Source organism: Haemaphysalis longicornis, unplaced genomic scaffold (assembly GCF_048455015.1).
Source record: "Haemaphysalis longicornis isolate Haplotype H1 unplaced genomic scaffold, Haemaphysalis longicornis Haplotype H1 scaffold_18, whole genome shotgun sequence".
In the NCBI taxonomy this organism is placed as follows: domain Eukaryota; kingdom Metazoa; phylum Arthropoda; class Arachnida; order Ixodida; family Ixodidae; genus Haemaphysalis; species Haemaphysalis longicornis.
In genome coordinates this window covers 3683813-3702684 of record NW_027526282.1, presented here as the reverse complement: position 1 = coordinate 3702684, position 18872 = coordinate 3683813, and the positions used below count along the sequence as shown (strand labels likewise).

The window sequence follows — 18872 nt, the reverse complement described above, 5'->3', positions numbered from 1 at the left end:
ACTTGAACTTCTTAGGGCCAGTGTTTCTAGGCATAAAGCAGCACACAACTCACCAAGTCACCCCATTCTTAGCCACTCACCATACCTGGCTAGTGGCCAGGTATGGTGTACTGCATGGGCCATGACGTACTGCTGATGTATTTTACTGCTATGTGTTCCTCGTGTTGTGCTTGTGCCGCTAGACCTTCGAGGTTGTTAGGATTAAATCTGTAATCTTTTACACCACTGCTGTGTTGCCTTGCTTTGTAGTTGTATATATTTCTTCTATATTCTTGTATGTTCTTTTTCTATACTAACCATTACTACATGAACATGTTGGTATGTGAGGTTGGGACCTAGTTACCTCCCTTCCCTTTTTTTTATTTTTGTCGTCTTGCAGCTGTGTTTAAGAGCAAAGATGGTCTCATTCAAAAGTAGTTAGATTCACAGTAGGTTTTATTATTTGTATTTTACTGGCAGTCAAAAATTTGATGTTTGCTGCCGTTGCTGAAAATTGAAGCAGTGTGTGCACGTGAGATCAGCTTGAGCCTGGAAGTTTTCTCTTCACCCCCTCTTTTTGTTTTTGTTTTTTAACAGTGAGATCATCTGTTCCTTTTGTCTCGTGCTGCAGTTTAATGCTAATCCAGAGGTTGGATAAAGCAGTCAGTCAGTCAGTCAGACTTGTCTTTGCCAAACAATGCCATGCTGCCTGTGATGACATCAGACAAAGACTAGACTAAACAAGGACACTAGACAAAGTGCTGCAGTCAGCATAAAAATGCGTTTAACGGAGGAATAAGTGTTCGTGATCATGGATCTGTTGGAGAGATGGTTCCAGAATTTCAGAATGTGCTGGAGTGGAGAAACAATAGGGTCTTGTCCCTAGCTTCATTTATTCACGAGAATTGGTGGCGAAGCTCATCATCATCGTCATCAGCCTATGTAGGTCCACTGCAGGACAAAGGCCTTTCCCGCTGACCTCCAGCCGTCCCTGCCCTTTAAAGTCTCAAGTCTATTTCTTGCCTCTGAATTTTCTTATTACATTCCTTCATCAAGTTAATGGGGAAATCAAAAATACGACAGAATGCCATCTGGTCGGGGGGAAAACGTGGCAATTGTTAAAAACTGACCCTCGTCATTAAAATTAAAAGAACTTGTTTTAAAAGAGAAGTTTTCAAAACTTTGTTTTTCTAACTTTCCTAGTCAAAGTTCGTCTTTCGTTATTGCCATGAGTCAGTGGTCTCCTTCTGGTTCCCATCCCATTTCCTAGTAGCCACTTGGATGCTGAAAGCAGGAATGCTGCAGGGCTTGGGTGTTTTGTGCTGCTGTTCTGACTGGGGAGTGAGACGGTCTTGGCCAATCTGTGTTTCTCTCCCTCTCCCTCCCTCCCTCCCTGCCGGACCATGCAGACATGCCGCTGTTTGACTGCTCGGGCCAGGACGTGACTGCCGTCGAGCAGCGGATGGCAGTCCACCTGGAGGAGCTGAACATCTTGCACCGGCTGCTGGAGCACGCCTGCGGCATGAACACCGATGACCCCGGTGGGTGGCCTTGGCTGTGCTGGAAACTGCTCGCCTGTGGAGTTTTGAGCGCTGGAGAATAAGAAAGAAACGAGGATGAGGAACGAGGATGATGCTAGCGCTGTTCCCTTTTCCTCATTCTTGGTCTCACTTGTGTGCCTGTCTTGCTCGATAGTCTAGCAGTTTTCGTCGCACTTGAGTGTCTTGAACATAGGTCGGCAAAACAGAAAGAACTCTTTTTTAACTCGATCACAATATTTTTCCTTCATGCTGTACTCACTCAAACTCAAAAAGCTCATCTCTACTTGAAATCACTCGTACTCGCTCATCACATACTCGTTTCTAATCGTACTCACTCGTACTCAAACTCAGTAGTCCTCACGAGTACTCGTATTCAATCTGTTCTCACTTGCACTCGTACTCAGTCTGTACCCGCTCATACTCATCTGTTCCCACATTTACTCATACCCAAAAGTGCTTCCACTAATTTGTTCTCTTAATCAATCAATCAATCAATCAATCAATCAACACAATCAACAACTTATGCTGCGCTAAGTCTATGGACTCGACTAAGCGAGAGACGGAGAACTCTACCAGCCCATACCAGTTGGTTCTCCTCGTCTCCTTCTTCACCATTTTGCCTATTTGAAACAGGTTAAAGCTTTTCTGGTGACCGATTGTAAAGACCGAGAGTAGCTTCAGCATGCGTTGTGCAGGCCTGCAGCCTCCCAGGCCCTTCTTTTCGCAGAATTCGTACGAAGAGAGAGCAGCGAAATCACCCATGCTTTCACTATAGCAACTCCATGACAAATGGTTGCTGAGAGCTGCAACACCGCGGAAGATGGAATGTAGAAAGCCGCAGTTTTCCTTCATGCACGGGACTTGTGCACACGTATTGCGATTTGAGTGTGTGATCAAACCCGCAAGTTTGTACTTGCGAGTACTGTACTCGAGTACTTTACTCATGAGTACTGTGCTCATGAGTACTGTACTCATAATCATAAGTACTGTAGAGTACGGTACTTGCATCTGTACTAACTTGTCATCGCACTCGCTGTTTTTTTTCTGGGCTTGTTCACACTCATCATTGCACTCGCTTTTTTTTGTGTGGGTCTGTACTCGCTCATAATCAAGCTCACTCTTGAGCGAGTACAAATGAGTGCGCTCCTGAGTGAGTACACGGACCTATGGTCTTGAATGTTTTGCCGCTTCATCTGATTGTATGGCTTTTTTCGGGCAGTTGTACACTGAACAGTTTCACCGATAATAGAAGGGTGCTTTTTCAAGCTGCCTAATCTCGTGCATGCTTTAGTTAACATTTTTAATGCGAACACAGGGCAGAATTGGCCATTTTATTTTACTGGTACACTGGTCTAGTTAGTGCAAGAGCCAGTGATTGGCTGCCTTCCACGGCACAAGGTCCTAGGCTAGCGTGGATGGAAGAGCATCTATAAATGTGCTACGTTCCACCTCTCGAACTACGCCAAATAATGTAGAGGTGCCAACTTGGCTTCAAGTAACGATACCACAATAATTTTTTGGAAAGGGGGGGCGGGGGCTCTACCTCTGCGTTGGGAAGAGTTTGGCAAACCTAGTGCAACAGTTCAGCTGTCATGGTTGTAGTTTCGCTCATCTTGTGCGAGATGTTGGGGTAGTCTGCATGGTTGAGCTTTAGCCCTACCAAGCCGAGTGCTTGTGTGACCCTGGCTGCTGTTGTGTGATAAACACTGAGCTGTGGTTCAACCCCGTGCACAAAAGTGACCCTGTATGTTGTGCTTGCTGTGTGTGCTGGGTGCAGGGCTGGTAGAGGTGTGGCGTGATGTGGCGGGCCTGCTGGCTGGCCACCTGCGGGTGCTGCTGTTCCTGCTGGACAGCAAGGTCCTTCCCGACCGCCGGCCGGGGCCGGGCGTCATCTCCTACCCGGGTACCTTCCTGCGCACCTGGTGCCTGCAGGCCAGGTGGGCTGTCTCTCCAGGGGGCTTTGGGAAGCCGTGTCTTTCTATAGTTAAAGGAGCACCGACACGAAAATTTTATGTTACACTTTTATTGCTTTTATCAATGCTTAATGGTCTAGCCAACCTGAAACAGCACTTCAGATACTTCAGCATGCGATAGTTAATTACATTGAACGGCCTGAAAATCGTTTGTTTCAAATTCCCGCGCTTCCATCGCAAACAGCGCATATGACAGAATCCCGGCCTGACCTCACCGCTTTGTGCGGACGTCACCGGCGCCCGCTTGAGAGGGTGTTGCGCCCGCTCGCCGCTCGTAGGGCCGCGTGCATGAAGTGACGCAATAGCGCTTGTCAAAAGCTTGTGACGCCGGCCTGACGTCACCGCTTTGTGCGGACGTCACCGGCGCCCACTTGAGAGGGTGTTGCGCCCGCTCGCCGCTCGTGGGGCCGCGCGCATGAAGTGACGTCACAAGCTTTTGACGAGCGCTGCCGCGTCACTTCTTTTGGCTCTCCCTGGATGATGTCACACTGATGTCCATTTGCTGAGTGCCGCTCCGCGCGCTGCTCCGTCGGCACGATAAATGAGATCCAATTGAACTATGTTCTCCGCATCGCAGGCCGCTCATATTTCAGCCAGGGTATTCTGCTGAGTGAAGGAAACAAACTGTGCAATAGTATTGACGCCGAAAATTGGTGTCAGTGCTCCTTCAGTGCACATGGGTCTTTGGGACCAAAAAGTCGCCAAAAAAAGCGTTTTTTTTTTTTAGGTACCACTTTTTTCCTTAGTTTGCACAGTTTTTCTTCTGAAAAGTTGATACTTGAACAGTACCTCGTACTTATAAAAAGCTGTACAAGCCTGATTTTGATGGCAAATAACAATTTTTCCACAATTTTCTCCTTTTTCGCCACGAGTGGTATTGCAGCAATAGGAAATTCTCGAGGTGCAGCCACAATCAAAAGTTTCTGGACCAGGGAAGTGGCAATTTCAGGTTATTTCTCTTCCTATAGCAGCCCAGCAAACTGTCAAATGCATGCGAGGTGTCGTATAAGTACTGAACTAATGAAAACTACCGCACATAGTACTCCGGGCTGCTGTGTGGCAGAGAAATAAATCAAAATTGTGGCTTTCGTGATTTGTAAACTTCTGCTCTTTGGGGCACATCCCAGCATAAAGAGCAGCTAGAACGATAATTTTTTTTTTTTGCACTGTAAAGCTGAATGTTTAAACCATGCAACATCAGAAGGAGATTTTACGTTTCGTGTTTCAATAGTCTAATAAGCATTAGTTTTAATTGGTTAGCAGGAGTACTTTGTTGTAAGCTAGTATATGATTGCAAAACAACAAAAAAAAACTGCTTCCCACACTTTATTCTCCACAACTTCTGGTGTGTATTCATGCCTCGCTGGTAATTTTTCGTTGAATATTGTTTTTCCTATTCTCAAGAGCAGTCAAAAAAGATTTTCTAATTATCTCAGAAAATAAATGCCTTACATCAAAACTAATTGGATAGTATTTGAAATCAGCTAAAAAAAAACTGAACAAGCCATGAAATTAGGTTCAGCAAGGCTTGGGAGTGGGTTAGTTGGTGTTTTAACATCTTGAAGTGCAGAGGTGCGCTGCCTGACACGAAAACGTAGAACAGGGTGAATAACACAAATAATAACTCACCTTGTCAGTTTTTGTGTTATTCACTGTGTTCTACGTTTTCGTGTCAGGCAGCGCACCTCTGCACTTCAAGCCATGAAGTTTCATGAACATTAGTTGAAAAGCAAAGAAAAAGTTTAAAGACCAGTGTGCTCCCATGATTCCACAAGCTGCATGCAGCACTGTGGATGCTACATTGTTCACAACAATACACCCACATCAGCGTATCGAACTTGCCACGGCATTCTACAGTGGCTGGCTGAAGAACAGCAACGATACTTATTGGGGCCTCGGAAGGACTTTTCGTACCCCCATTTGCAGGTAGCACTAAAAGGGCCCAATGCTGCCGCACTATTGTGAAAGGCACTACTTACTCGCCTACGCTTCTGGGTTATCTGGGCAAACTGGCACCGAGATACAGCTGGGTGAATAGAATGCGTCACTCCTAACTGTAGACTGACCGTGCTGCCTTTATTGTCAGCTTGGAAAAAGTTGCTCAACTCTCTTTTCGTGAAGTGCAACTCCTGAGACCTGCGCTTTCCATTTCTGGGCCAGCTGATACCGCAGCCGTCTTGTAGTGTGGCTTTGGCCCGGTTTCCGATGAAAGGTGTTTTGATCCGACCAGGCGAGATTGTCACCCCTCTGTGCATGATAAGTGAACGGCCGTGTGTGCAGGCGCGACCTGGGCAGCCACCTGCTGGTGGACGCCCTGGTGGAGGCGGCCTGGGCGGGCACGGAGGAGGAGGCTCGCCTGCCCTTTGGGGGCCGTGAGTACCCCCCCTCGGGTCTGCAGCTGGCCCTGGAGGTGTACCTGTGCCGCGAGCTTCCCCCCTGGGCCGCCCACGCCCTCACCTACTACCTGCTGCTGGACACGGGCTCCGTCTGCGGCCAGCATCACCCCTCGGTGAGACCCTTCCCCCACCCTTCCCTCCCTGTTGGCTCTCTCCTCCTCCTCCCCCCCCCCCCTCTCTCTCTCTCTCTCTCTCTCTCTCTCTCTCTCTCTCTCTCTCTCTATCTCTATCTCTATCTCTATCTCTCCCTACCCGCCGCGGTGGCTCAGTGGCTAAGGCGTTGCGCTGCTGAGCACGAGGTCGCGGGTTCGATTCCCGGCCGCGGCGGCCGCTTTTCTGATGGAGGCGAAAAGCAAAAACGCCCGTGTGTACGAGATTTCGGCGCACGATAAAGATCCCCAGGTGGTCAAAATTAATCCGGAGCCCTCCACTACGGCGTGCCTCATCGCCTGCGTTGTGTCGGCGCGTTAAACCCCACAATCAATCAATCTCTCTCTCTCTCTCTCTCTCTCTCTCTCTCTCTCTCTCTCTCTCTCTCTCTTTTTTTCCTGAGGAAAAACTGGCCAACATGACTTTCCTTATGCCATGTATCTGGCCTTGCAAATGCTGGAGCCCAGTCTGGGGGACGGTGAATGCAAACCTTATGCTCTCGCCGTTTGGTAGACACACGCGAGAAGCTGCCTGTCTGTTACGAGGATCACTCGGGCAGTGATGGAGGCGCTCGGCAAATGTTGAGCTCTGGGGGGTCTGGCCCCCGCTATTTGTGCATTCAAAGGCGACTCTAGAAGGTGGCAGTTGGCTGAAGTAAACAACGGCATTTATTCCAGTGCATTGACCCGCTGCCACGCAGCAGCACGTGAAACATTTCCGCATTGTCCCTCTCCGCCGTTGCAGGTGGAGGAGAAGCTGGGGCGCTTCCCAGCCGCCTTTGCCATGGGCGCCGACCTGCGGAACCTGGTGGAGGGCATCTGGAGCATTGACCACAACGTCCACAAGGTGTGTGCGTGAGGGGACAGCCCGCACTGGCAAACTGTGGTGCTCCTCTTAGAAACTGTTTGTCTTTGTGGTCTGTTAAAAAGCTCTGTGAGGCCATCCTTTTCTTTCGAGAGATGTGTGAAAAGGGCAGTGTATAAACTAAGACCAGCCGGATCACCTATCTTTTTAAGTTCAGTTTGATTCATACTTTGAGCATGGCTATCTCGGTACGGTAAAACCTCGTTACAAGAGACACTCAAGGGACCCAGGAATCACTTTTCTTGTAACCAAGGTCTCTTCTATGCAGTGTGTTGTTAACATGGCAGATGTAGGAGAACCAACCAAATCGTTCTCACTCATTGAAATGTCTTTTATAACCAGGTATCTCTTGTACCAGTGTCTCTGGTAATGAGGTTTTACTGTAATAAAAAAAGGCTGTTTTAGTCGCTGTTCAGGTGTTAGGTGGTTTGTGTAGCATTGGAGTTGCTGCATAGGAAAGGTATTTGCTGTTTGTGGGGAAGAGTGTGGGCCGTCCAGACTAGCCTAACACAAAGTGCAGTAAACTGAGCAAGAACATGTGCTAGGTGTGTTGTTTTGCCCATATTACACTTTACACACTTGACCACTTGGCATTGTAGGGTCTGTCATTCTTCAAGTGGTTCCTTTCTGCCCCCTAACATGACAAAACAAACATTGCGACTAGCCTGGAAGTTCTGTTAAGCGGTGTGAAAGGCACCTTTTCGCAAAGAAGTGGTTCGAGGGAAGCGTCATGCACGTGACTGTTTTACTTGCTACAGGATGTTTTTCTTTTTTGATATTTGGGCATAAAGAGATGGAGCAAGGGAAGATGTTAAGGTGCTTAGCATTTTCTTCTCTGCTTGGGGTTCTTGTGGTGCTGCTCTGCACGATCTGTTAGCCCAGAGGTTTTACTGTGCGGTGGTTGAACAGCCTTTCTCCCCACCACTCGCACTTGCCTGCCCCGGAGTGTGCACTGAGTGCAGCCCCGGTGCGCCGTTCTTTACCCGCGAAGAGACTGAGACCGGGTTCTCTCGCCGTGCCCTCTTCTCATTCCCCTGCACCTGCAGGAGGGCCTGGAGCAGCTGCAGCGGGCGCACTCCCTGGCCACCCCCGACATCCGTCCCCTGCTGAGTGCCCTGTGGGGCCCCGTGGTGCGCATGCTGCTGCGGCGGGGCGACTCCTCCCTGGCCCTGTGCGGCCTGCAGCACCTCCAGGCGGCCTCCACGCCCGAGGAACTGGCCCTCCAGCTGGACGTGCTGCTGGCCAACAGGTGATGGGCAAAGGAGGGAACGGGGCTCACAGGACTTGCTGAGCTGGTCCACTCGCAAGTATTTGGAGTGCACCGACCCACAGCACTTCGCACTGCCCGAAGAGCACAGATTGATGAGCACAGATTGAAGAGCTCTTTGATTTACCGTCTAGGAGTAACCAGGGACAGTCGGCAGGTAGCCGGAGGACTACCCACACCATAGCAATGCTGAATTGCTTTTTTTGGGGAGTCTATGCTGAGACCAAGACTGATAATTGTTATTCAGCTGCTTGGTTCATTTCTTCACTAAAAAGAATAGGGCGCTACACAGATGGAGGCAAAGGTAGACACTAACGATGTGGCGCCTTTATACGTCGTTTGTGTCTTTTTTTTTTTTTGTCTCTGTTTAACACCCTATTCTTTTTAGAGCTTGCCTTAAAAATGACCAGCTGTTAGGCGGTCAGCTTAAGGGGGGACGTGGCTTTCAAAATCAACTTTTTTATTTCTTTGGGGATTTTGATGAAAATTGGCACAGCAACTGGAAATGCTTCCGTGATAACACCATAAAAATTTCAAACTAATATTTTGAAAACTTTTTTATGTATTAAATTTTCTTTCTGTTCCGCTTGTACCGAGCTTGAGCGGCTTATAAAACACGATAGAAAACTTGTTCGAAGTGCTTTGCATTCCCAAATGAATGGACGAGGTCGTGACAATTTTAGAATTTTTTTTTTACAACACAATGTTTTTTGGTTTTCATTTTTTTAGAGGTTAATGTGCAATAGGCATGTTGACTGTGAACGATTATTCGAATAAAAAAATCACAAAAAACAAATCTGGAAAACCAAGAGTGTCACGACCTGAACTGTTTATCAAAGAATGTAATGCAAGAAACGAAATCAAAATAGACCCAGCGGTCACAAAAAAATCCCTGGTACAAGCGACGGAGGTGGCAAAAAAAACTGTTTTGAGAAAACGGCTTCCGAAGTTGCAACATAGGTTTCACTTATCAAAAGTCGTCATGGTTGTAGCCTTTCATGTCCTTTTGAACATGGGGCTTCTGGAATGCCTTGCCTTGAAATTGGAGTGCCTTTTACAGCCTTTTTCTTTCCAGAAAACATCATTTTCAGCTCCTCCGTGAAGAGTACATACCCCACTTTGCAGACCAAACGAAGGGGGAGATGGGTTTCAATGGGCTTTCAATGCAAAGTAGGTTAGCTGGTTGGCTGTATCGCACTGAACAGCCTCCTTTTGCAGTGTTGTCACCATGGCAACAAGTTGAGCATTTTTTTTACTTAAATTTGAACATTTTTGGCTTTTTTTCATGTTTTATCATCTTGCCTGGCACAGCAACTTAGTACTCATACGTGCAGAGGTGTTCATTGCCAAAAGTTTGCATACCACAAGGATGAAAATGAGCTACTTTGAAGCTTGGTAGAGTATTCTGCATAACTCCCAACTTCAATGCAAGAGCATATTTTTTTAATACTTTTGACATTCAAGGCATCCAATATTTCTAGCAGCAAAGCCAGTATGCCCTAAGCAATGGTATCAATAATTTCCCTAAAAAATCACTGTTAAATGCTGCGACAGTAACGTACATTTTTAATGCAGAGAACATATTTTTATTCCTATATTACTAACTCAAACCTGTTTGCATGAAAATTACAAGTGCACGGGAAACGTTGCGCAATACGGGCGATATGGCTCGCGCGCATCGCAGCGCACGCTTACCGCGACATATCGAACTTTAATTATACCTGATATGGCTGGTCAGGTCGCTTTTAAGATTAAATCTAACGTCGCAGGCATTAATTACAACTACTGGCGTTCAATCGTAACCGGTTGCCCAGTCATGTGCTGCTCCAATGCGCGTCGGCTATGCCGTGCGCGCCAGCGCGTTTGACGCGTCGACCGTTTCTTTTTCAAGGCTAGCGAGTCCACAGTCAAAACACAGCAATAACTAAGCGTGTAAACATCGCAAACCCGACTAAAAGTTCACTTCACGAACCGCTATCGCAAGCGCGCACACCGCGTCACCCTCCGGGGTCTGGCGACGGTAGAGTCACGCGCACCACGAAGCGTTCGATGACCTCCTCCTTTCGAGCCACACAACTTCCCGTAATCTGGCTCGCGATCTCAGGCATTCCCATCGCGATAACGTGCGTGTTGAATACCACAGATTGAACAGAAACTCGGCCGAGCGAAGCGGCGAAAATGAACTCAATGCGCTCGCTACGCAGCTCAGGCGGCCGCCATCTTGCGTTGCGCCCGTGACATCCAATCAGGAGGGTCGTTGTTCTGCGCCCCGACCGGAGGACCAACAGCGCTTCAGCATCTATTTCTAGCTTCGTTTGTGCGTCGTTTCTTTTCTGCCGTTTGTGCGTTTGTGAATGAACGAAGATAAAAGAGACGAGCGGAACCGGAAAGACGATCGCTCGGCCGATCTAACCATATCAAAATGGCCGCGCCCGGTGGCACCGTTGCGGAGATAGAGCGCTCCGAAAATTGCCGTTTTTTCGCCCTTTTGCGCTGATAGTTTGTCACCGCGCCTGACAAAAGTATTTTTTTATGCCACTTTGCGACGCTTTTCAGCGTAAAAACTTTGCAGACGCATAGAATAGGAAACATAGAAGCCGAATATGCGGGTTTCAAAAAAACAATGTTTTGGTCATTTTTCCGAAGTTGAAAGCCGCGTCCCCCCTTAAGGGGGGACGTGGCTTTCAAAATCAACTTTTTTATTTCTTTGTGGATTTTGATGAAAATTGGCACAGCAACTGGAAATGCTTCCGTGATAACACCATAAAAATTTCAAACTAATATTTTGAAAACTTTTTTATGTATTAAATTTTCTTTCTGTTCCGCTTGTACCGAGCTTGAGCGGCTTATAAAACACGATAGAAAACTTGTTCAAAGTGCTTTGCATTCCCAAATGAATGGACGAGGTCGTGACAGTTTTAGAATTTTTTTTTTTACAACACAATGTTTTTTGGTTTTCATTTTTTTGGAGGTTAATGTGCAATAGGCATGTTGACTGTGAACGATTATTCGAATAAAAAAATCACAAAAAACAAATCTGGAAAACCAAGAGTGTCACGACCTGAACTGTTTATCAAGGAATGTAATGCAAGAAACGAAATCAAAATAGACCCAGCGGTCACAAAAAAATCCCTGGTACAAGCGACGGAGGTGGCAAAAAAAACTGTTTTGAGAAAACGGCTTCCGAAGTTGCAACATAGGTTTCACTTATCAAAAGTCGTCATGGTTGTAGCCTTTCATGTCCTTTTGAACATGGGGCTTCTGGAATGCCTTGCCTTGAAATTGGAGTGCCTTTTACAGCCTTTTTCTTTCCAGAAAACATCATTTTCAGCTCCTCCGTGAAGAGTACATACCCCACTTTGCAGACCAAATGAAGGGGGAGATGGGTTTCAATGGGCTTTCAATGCAAAGTAGGTTAGCTGGTTGGCTGTATCGCACTGAACAGCCTCCTTTTGCAGTGTTGTCACCATGGCAACAAGTTGAGCATTTTTTTTTACTTAAATTTGAACATTTTTGGCTTTTTTTTATGTTTTATCATCTTGCCTGGCACAGCAACTTAGTACTCATACGTGCAGAGGTGTTCATTGCCAAAAGTTTGCATACCACAAGGATGAAAATGAGCTACTTTGAAGCTTGGTAGAGTATTCTGCATAACTCCCAACTTCAATGCAAGAACATATTTTTTTAATACTTTTGACATTCAAGGCATCCAATATTTCTAGCAGCAAAGCCAGTATGCCCTAAGCAATGGTATCAATAATTTCCCTAAAAAATCACTGTTAAATGCTGCGACAGTAACGTACATTTTTAATGCAGAGAACATATTTTTATTCCTATATTACTAACTCAAACCTGTTTGCATGAAAATTACAAGTGCACGGGAAACGTTGCGCAATACGGGCGATATGGCTCGCGCGCATCGCAGCGCACGCTTACCGCGACATATCGAACTTTAATTATACCTGACATGGCTGGTCAGGTCGCTTTTAAGATCAAATCTAACGTCGCAGGCATTAATTACAACTACTGGCGTTCAATCGTAACCGGTTGCCACCGGTTGCCCAGTCATGTGCTGCTCCAATGCGCGTCGGCTATGCCGTGCGCGCCAGCGCGTTTGACGCGTCGACCGTTTCTTTTTCAAGGCTAGCGAGTCCACAGTCAAAACACAGCAATAACTAAGCGTGTAAACATCGCAAACCCGACTAAAAGTTCACTTCACGAACCGCTATCGCAAGCGCGCACACCGCGTCACCCTCCGGGGTCTGGCGACGGTAGAGTCACGCGCACCACGAAGCGTTCGATGACCTCCTCCTTTCGAGCCACACAACTTCCCGTAATCTGGCTCGCGATCTCAGGCATTCCCATCGCGATAACGTGCGTGTTGAATACCACAGATTGAACAGAAACTCGGCCGAGCGAAGCGGCGAAAATGAACTCAATGCGCTCGCTACGCAGCTCAGGCGGCCGCCATCTTGCGTTGCGCCCGTGACATCCAATCAGGAGGGTCGTTGTTCTGAGCCCCGACCGGAGGACCAACAGCGCTTCAGCATCTATTTCTAGCTTCGTTTGTGCGTCGTTTCTTTTCTGCCGTTTGTGCGTTTGTGAATGAACGAAGATAAAAGAGACGAGCGGAACCGGAAAGACGATCGCTCGGCCGATCTAACCATATCAAAATGGCCGCGCCCGGTGGCACCGTTGCGGAGATAGAGCGCTCCGAAAATTGCCGTTTTTTCGGCCTTTTGCGCTGATAGTTTGTCACCGCGCCTGACAAAAGTATTTTTTTATGCCACTTTGCGACGCTTTTCAGCGTAAAAACTTTGCAGACGCATAGAATAGGAAACATAGAAGCCGAATATGCGGGTTTCAAAAAAACGATGTTTTGGTCATTTTTCCGAAGTTGAAAGCCGCGTCCCCCCTTAAGTAAACCACCCGAGGAGAACTTTCCTTCAGCTACAAAGCTTGTGAGAAAGCTGCACGACTTTCCTTCGTGGCTGTACAGGTGCGTTTCAGGCGCATGTCTTGAGTTTTCGCTTCGCCATAATTACCAGCTCTTTAGGCGGGCAGCACTTCATAGACTAGAAGCACGTTAACATTGTTGCATGTTGTCTCAAGAGGGCTATGCACTGTGTGTGCCATTTAAACAGGGCAGAGTGTTCTGGGGTCTGTAAATGCTGAAGGTTTGTGTGTGCAGATAAAATACAAATAGCCCGCCGCGGTGGCTCAGTGGCCAAGGCATTGTGCTGCTGAGCACAAGGACGCGGGTTCGATTCCCGGCCGTAGTGGCCGCTTTTCTGACGGAGGCGAAAAGCAAAAACGCCCGTGTGTGCAAGATTTTGGCGCACGTTAAAGATCCCCAGGTGGTCAAAATTAATCCGGAGCCCTCCACTACAGTGCGCCTCATCGCCTGCGTTGTGTTCGCACGTTAAACCCTACAATCAATCAATCAATCAATCAAATGCAAATAGAGAGCCTAGAGTACTGCGCTGAATATTTGAAGTTGAAATTTTAGTGAGTACAGTCTACGCCCGTTACAACGGACCCTCTTAATCCGGAAAAAAACGTCCGCTGTAGCCGAAGTATGCTGTATCCGACGGGGGGGGGGGGGGGGGGGGGGGGGGGGGGGGGGGGGGGGGGGGCTATGAGCCCTACAGTGGGTACTTTGACCGATATTGCATGCATAGTACATACACTTTGTTCTTTCTACACGCCTGCAGCACCTCTGCACAGTGTTCGCGCGAGGGCAAAGAATCGCGTAAACACCGTTTCCAAAACTTAGCACCGGCACTTCGAAAAGGCCTAGCGCATGTGGTCAAGCGTGTAAAGACGCAAGATGATCTGAGCAAATAACGCAAGAATATAACTAGGCGCAATTATAAACCAGCTATAAAACATCAGTCGTGCCCATCAGCATTAGCTAGGCTCTATTAAATCCCCTCACGACGAGGCAGGTTTTCCCGAAACCGTTCGTCAAACAAATCGGATCGCTGCCTGACGTTCCCTCAAGGCAGATTCCACATTTTTAGCAATTTTATTCTGGTCATTGAAACAGATGTAATGAAATAATCTGATGACGGTCAGCTGTAAAATCGAAAGTTAGACCAGTTGGACTGCGCACGGTTACCGGCAGATTGCACACAATGGATGGGGAACAACCCCTACTTGAGGCATTTCTTACCTTTTTCACCGAACGGAACGGGAACGATGCATGTGTGGGAATAATAAAAGCCGAACGTCACTGAATCCGAGTTTTTTATTACATAAAAAAAACTGACGCGGGCAGACTCGCCTCCGAGTGCACCACTTCGAGTATTCGATTGCCATGTTTTCAATCTCACCGGAGTCGCGTTTATCGGCAGCGGCCTTGTTCTTGACGGTACAGCGGACACTGTCCTTAGACAGGCCTGTACTTCTGGCGATGTCAGCCTGTTTTTCCTCGTGTTCAACAGCGTTAATTACGCTTAATTTATCCGACAGTGAAATCAGCTATCCTGCCGCTCACGCCGCTGGTCGCACAAAAAAAAAAAAGCCACTGGCTTGGCTTGGCTGCGCCAACGACCCGGCTGCCAGCAATGTTGCCAGACATAATAGTTTTCTTGCCAAAATAAACGAAAAAGCACACCGGGCGCCGGCCCCGCGGAAGTCCGGTATAAACGTTCAGTCGAAACAATTTTCGCCTAAAATTTAGTCTGTTGTAGCCGATAGTCTGCTCTAGCCGGGTCCGTTGTGAGCGGAGTGGACTCCATTTAACATGCATGGGTACCAGACAAACCAACAGAAATGGTCTGTTGTAACCGAAAGTCCGTTGTTGCCGGATCCGCTGTAACGAGCGTAGACTGTATTAGCAGAGTCCTTCAATGCTTTACTGGTCACGAAACTGCTCCGTAACTCAATGGGAGAGCTTCATATGCTGCCTTTGGCCGCCGCGCGGTGGCGCCACCCTCTCACTGAGGTCACTCCTCCGGCGGCGTTGCGCTGGCTGCAACGGCGGAGCCGCGGCGAGTTGTGTTTGTTTTGTGCGGGAAAAAAATGTAACGTGCATCTCGCGCTGTTGTGATGCGACTTAAGTAGTGCAATGACGATGCCGAACATGTGTTGCGACCCGAGATGTCGTTCCTTGTACAACGATACCACAGAAAATGTTTTCTTGTTCTGTTGACCGAGCGACGGGGAGCTGCGTGAGAAATGGAGGCGCGCCATTCCAAGGCAAGCAACGGGAGATTTCAGCTTCGATTATAAGTGTGTGACAGTGTGTGGAAATGCACTGTGTGTGACAATGGAAAAAGCAATGTACCCTTTTGAGAGCAACGTGGACCTAGAATTGTACAAGGCTAACTTAAAATCGGATTTTTGTCATATCAGTCAGGTTGTAGTGGTGCTTCATACCTGTTTGCAAACTTTTTTATTTATTTATTTAGATAAGTGCCCACAAACAGCATGACGCCTTCAGCGTGGTGCACAGAAGAAACAAGGGAAAGGATAGGAAAGGGAGATGTGTACAATGGGGAAAAAAGAGTATAGTAAAAATAACATCAATGGATCAAACATTATAAGGCTGACTCACACGATTCTACAACGCAAAAGAAGAACACACTCAGAACACACTCAGATGTGTACCATAGCGAAAAAAGAGCATGAGAAATGAAAATATAACCTCAATGGAACAAGCATTACATGGCTGACTCACCTGATTTTACAACACATAAGTGCACACTCAGGCTTTAGATGTATTTTTAACAGCTTGCACAAAAGTGCTGTAACGATCAAAGATACTCAGATCAGGCGCTTCAAGTGAGTTGTAAAGGAGTTGCATTCTCTGGACAGGGCTTTTATGATTGACGGCAGGATAAAATAGCGGCGAGGAATGGCATCGTGTGGGGACATGAAAATTGATGGAAGTTAGCAAATCAGCAGAGTCAACAGCTCCATGAATGAGCTTGTGAAGAAAGCACATATCGAGGAGTGTTCTTCTGTCACTCAGTCTGCTTAATCCAGTGTGGTCGAGTATTCTGTCATACGTGTAATATATTTTCCTGAAAAGGTAACGATCATAATAGATTCTAACAAATCTCATCTGGACTCGTTCCAGAGACAGTGACAAGTATTGAGGAACAGAGTTCCATACAACCGAGCAGTACTCTAGCCGGGAACGTACAATAGCCCGAAACAGGGACAAATAGCAGGTAGGATCAGTGAATTCTTTCGTGACACGTGTTAAGAGTCCAAGGGATTTCATTGCATCGCTGGCTGTTTTTTCAATGTGGTGTTTAAAACTTAGTGATGAGTCAATGTGCACACCCAAGTCCCGCACTGTTGACGCTCGAGTAATGGAACCCCCATGCAGCTTATACAAAAATTGAATCGGCACCTGTCGACGATGGTATGATATCACATTGGTCTTTGATGGGTTGATGCGAAGCATGTTTGCTGAACACCATGCTGACACGGTGTTGATGTCATCTTGTAGAAGAGAGCACTCGCTAGCCCTGTCTATAGGCCGAAAGATCTTAATGTCATCAGCAAAGAGGAGCATTTCAGAGTGTTGCATGCGCTCAGCCAAGTCATTGATAAAAATCAAGAACAGCAAGGGGCCCAGGTTGCTTCCCTGAGGCACTCCAGAAGTTGAGCGAAATTCACCAGAGAAACAGCCCGAAACTCGCACAACGTTTGTACGGTTAGACAAGTAACTTTCAAAAAGCATCAAGTACATCTTACATATTCCATAGTTGTCCAGTTTCTGTAACAGCAAGGAGTGTGACACAGTGTCGAATGCCTTTGACAAATCAAAGTAGATTACATCAATTTGGTGTCTTGAATGCACTGCAGGGACCACTTTGCTAAGAAAAGCACACAGATTTGTCACAGGTGAACGATGAGGAATAAAGCCATGTTGTTGTGTACACAGCTTCTGGGAGAAGTAAGAGTAGAGACGGCTGTACAAAATAAGCTCCAGAACTTTGGACAGAGAGCAAATCAGTGACACAGGTCGATAATTGACCACAAGGGAAGGGTCGCCAGACTTAAATATGGGTGCAACAATTGAGTGTTTCCAAGTGGTTGGAAAGACTCCAGATTGTATACAGATGTTGAAGATGTGTCTCAATAAGGGTGTAAGTATCGGTCCGCAGCCCTTAACAATGAAGCTAGGGATGCCGTCGTGGCCACATGATTTTTTGGCCTTCATTTTTCTAAGGGCTTCACGAATTTCCGTCTCTGTCACTGGCGTTGCCGCCAGGCAGTCTGCCTGTAAGGTCTTATCCGCATAGTCAGTGTTGCCAGTATTACCAGCTGAAAAACTGGAGCTGAAGTGGCTAGCCAACAGGTTGGCAATATCTGTTGCGTTGGTACATGCCTTGCCTGCAGCTGTGTGGATCGTTGAAATTTTAGATGATCGTGAGCCATAACTGTGCATGAACCTCCAGAACTGTTTGGGGTCCTGCCTCAAAGATGTTTCAACTCTGTCAATGTAGGCTTGCCTGTCCCGTTTCAGCAGCTGCTTGGCCTGTCCTCTACAATCGCTGAACATTTTATACGCTGTTGGGCAGCCTGAGACTTTATGAAGGTGGTGCAGGTGTGCCTTTCGCTCGGGACACTGTCGCAGCTCTTGAGAGAACCAAGCCGGATACACGGATGGACAGGAAGTGCGTTGCGGGATGAACCTGGCCATTGCGTCTTGTAGTGCAGCAGTCAATTTGGCTGTGGCCGATTCTGCACAGTGGTCGCTGAGCACGTCTGACCAGTCGTAGTCCCTTAGGAACACATACAGGCCGAGGTAGTCCCCACGGTCAAATTGAAACTTAGTTTGTGCACGAGGAACGTGCCTCACCACTTTCAATGAAAACACTATCTCTAAAGGAGGATGATAACTATCTACCCGTGTTAGTGGAGCACATGCCCTCTGGACACAATCATCAGGAGAGGATGTTAGTATGACGTCAAGAAATTTTCCCTGGTGGTTTGGGCAAGTGTTTTTTTGATATAGGCCATGAAACATGATGAAGTCTAACATAAAAGATGCTTTCGGGCGTGACGCAGCAGCAACCTCGTGAACACCTGTAGCTGCCCAATCCATCCCAGGCAGGTTAAAATCACCAAAAATGCGGACATTATATTTTGAAAAGTCTACAATTTGCTCAAGGCTCTGAAAATGGTTGATGAATTTGGTAGCATCATAAAGAGGTGGAAAATAATAATTTCCCAGTAAATAGCTGGCGCCATTTCTGGCGGATACCTCAATCCAAACACTTTCCTCGTAAAGCTCTAGATCACCTCTACGGCGCACGTTAAGCGAGCTGTCCACCGCGATTAGCACACCCCCTCCTCTTTTTGCTTAGTCGCGGCATAATTGCGGTCACGGCGGAAGACTGTGTAACCAGGTGTGAAAAATTGAGCACTTGCGCAGGAATCGTCCAGCCACGTTTCCGTGAGGCATATAATGGGATAGTTGGTGGTGGCTACATTAGAGTAAAATGCGTCGGCCTTCGTTCGTAGGCCGCGGACATTCTGGTAATAGATGGTGCAAGTAGGGTCCGACATGCTTATTTAGAAGTGTCTTTCTGCAGTACATCCTGCCGGCCATGCAGCGTTCCGAAGAAAGGGCGAAAGAGACAGCCTTCGGGCCATGCCTCGGGCGTGTTGATGCCGTCGAAATGTTGCTCCTCGATCGCGACATGAAACGAAGAGTAGCTGGGATGCCGAGATGGTA

The 18872-nt window shown here is 47.3% G+C and overlaps 1 protein-coding gene across 5 annotated transcripts in view; it reads left to right on the top strand.

The window, feature by feature from the left end:
* The window catches only part of LOC144166570 (uncharacterized), a 105965-nt gene that overhangs the window by 41803 nt on the left and 45290 nt on the right, over positions 1–18872 (top strand). For all 5 annotated transcript variants that reach the window (XM_077696067.1, XM_077696068.1, XM_077696065.1 and 2 more), the window contains exons 17-21: positions 1389–1520; positions 3298–3457; positions 5774–6002; positions 6784–6885; positions 7950–8152. In XM_077696067.1, the coding sequence (XP_077552193.1) occupies positions 1389–1520; positions 3298–3457; positions 5774–6002; positions 6784–6885; positions 7950–8152 (826 nt within the window). The remainder of the gene's footprint in view (positions 1–1388; positions 1521–3297; positions 3458–5773; positions 6003–6783; positions 6886–7949; positions 8153–18872) is intronic.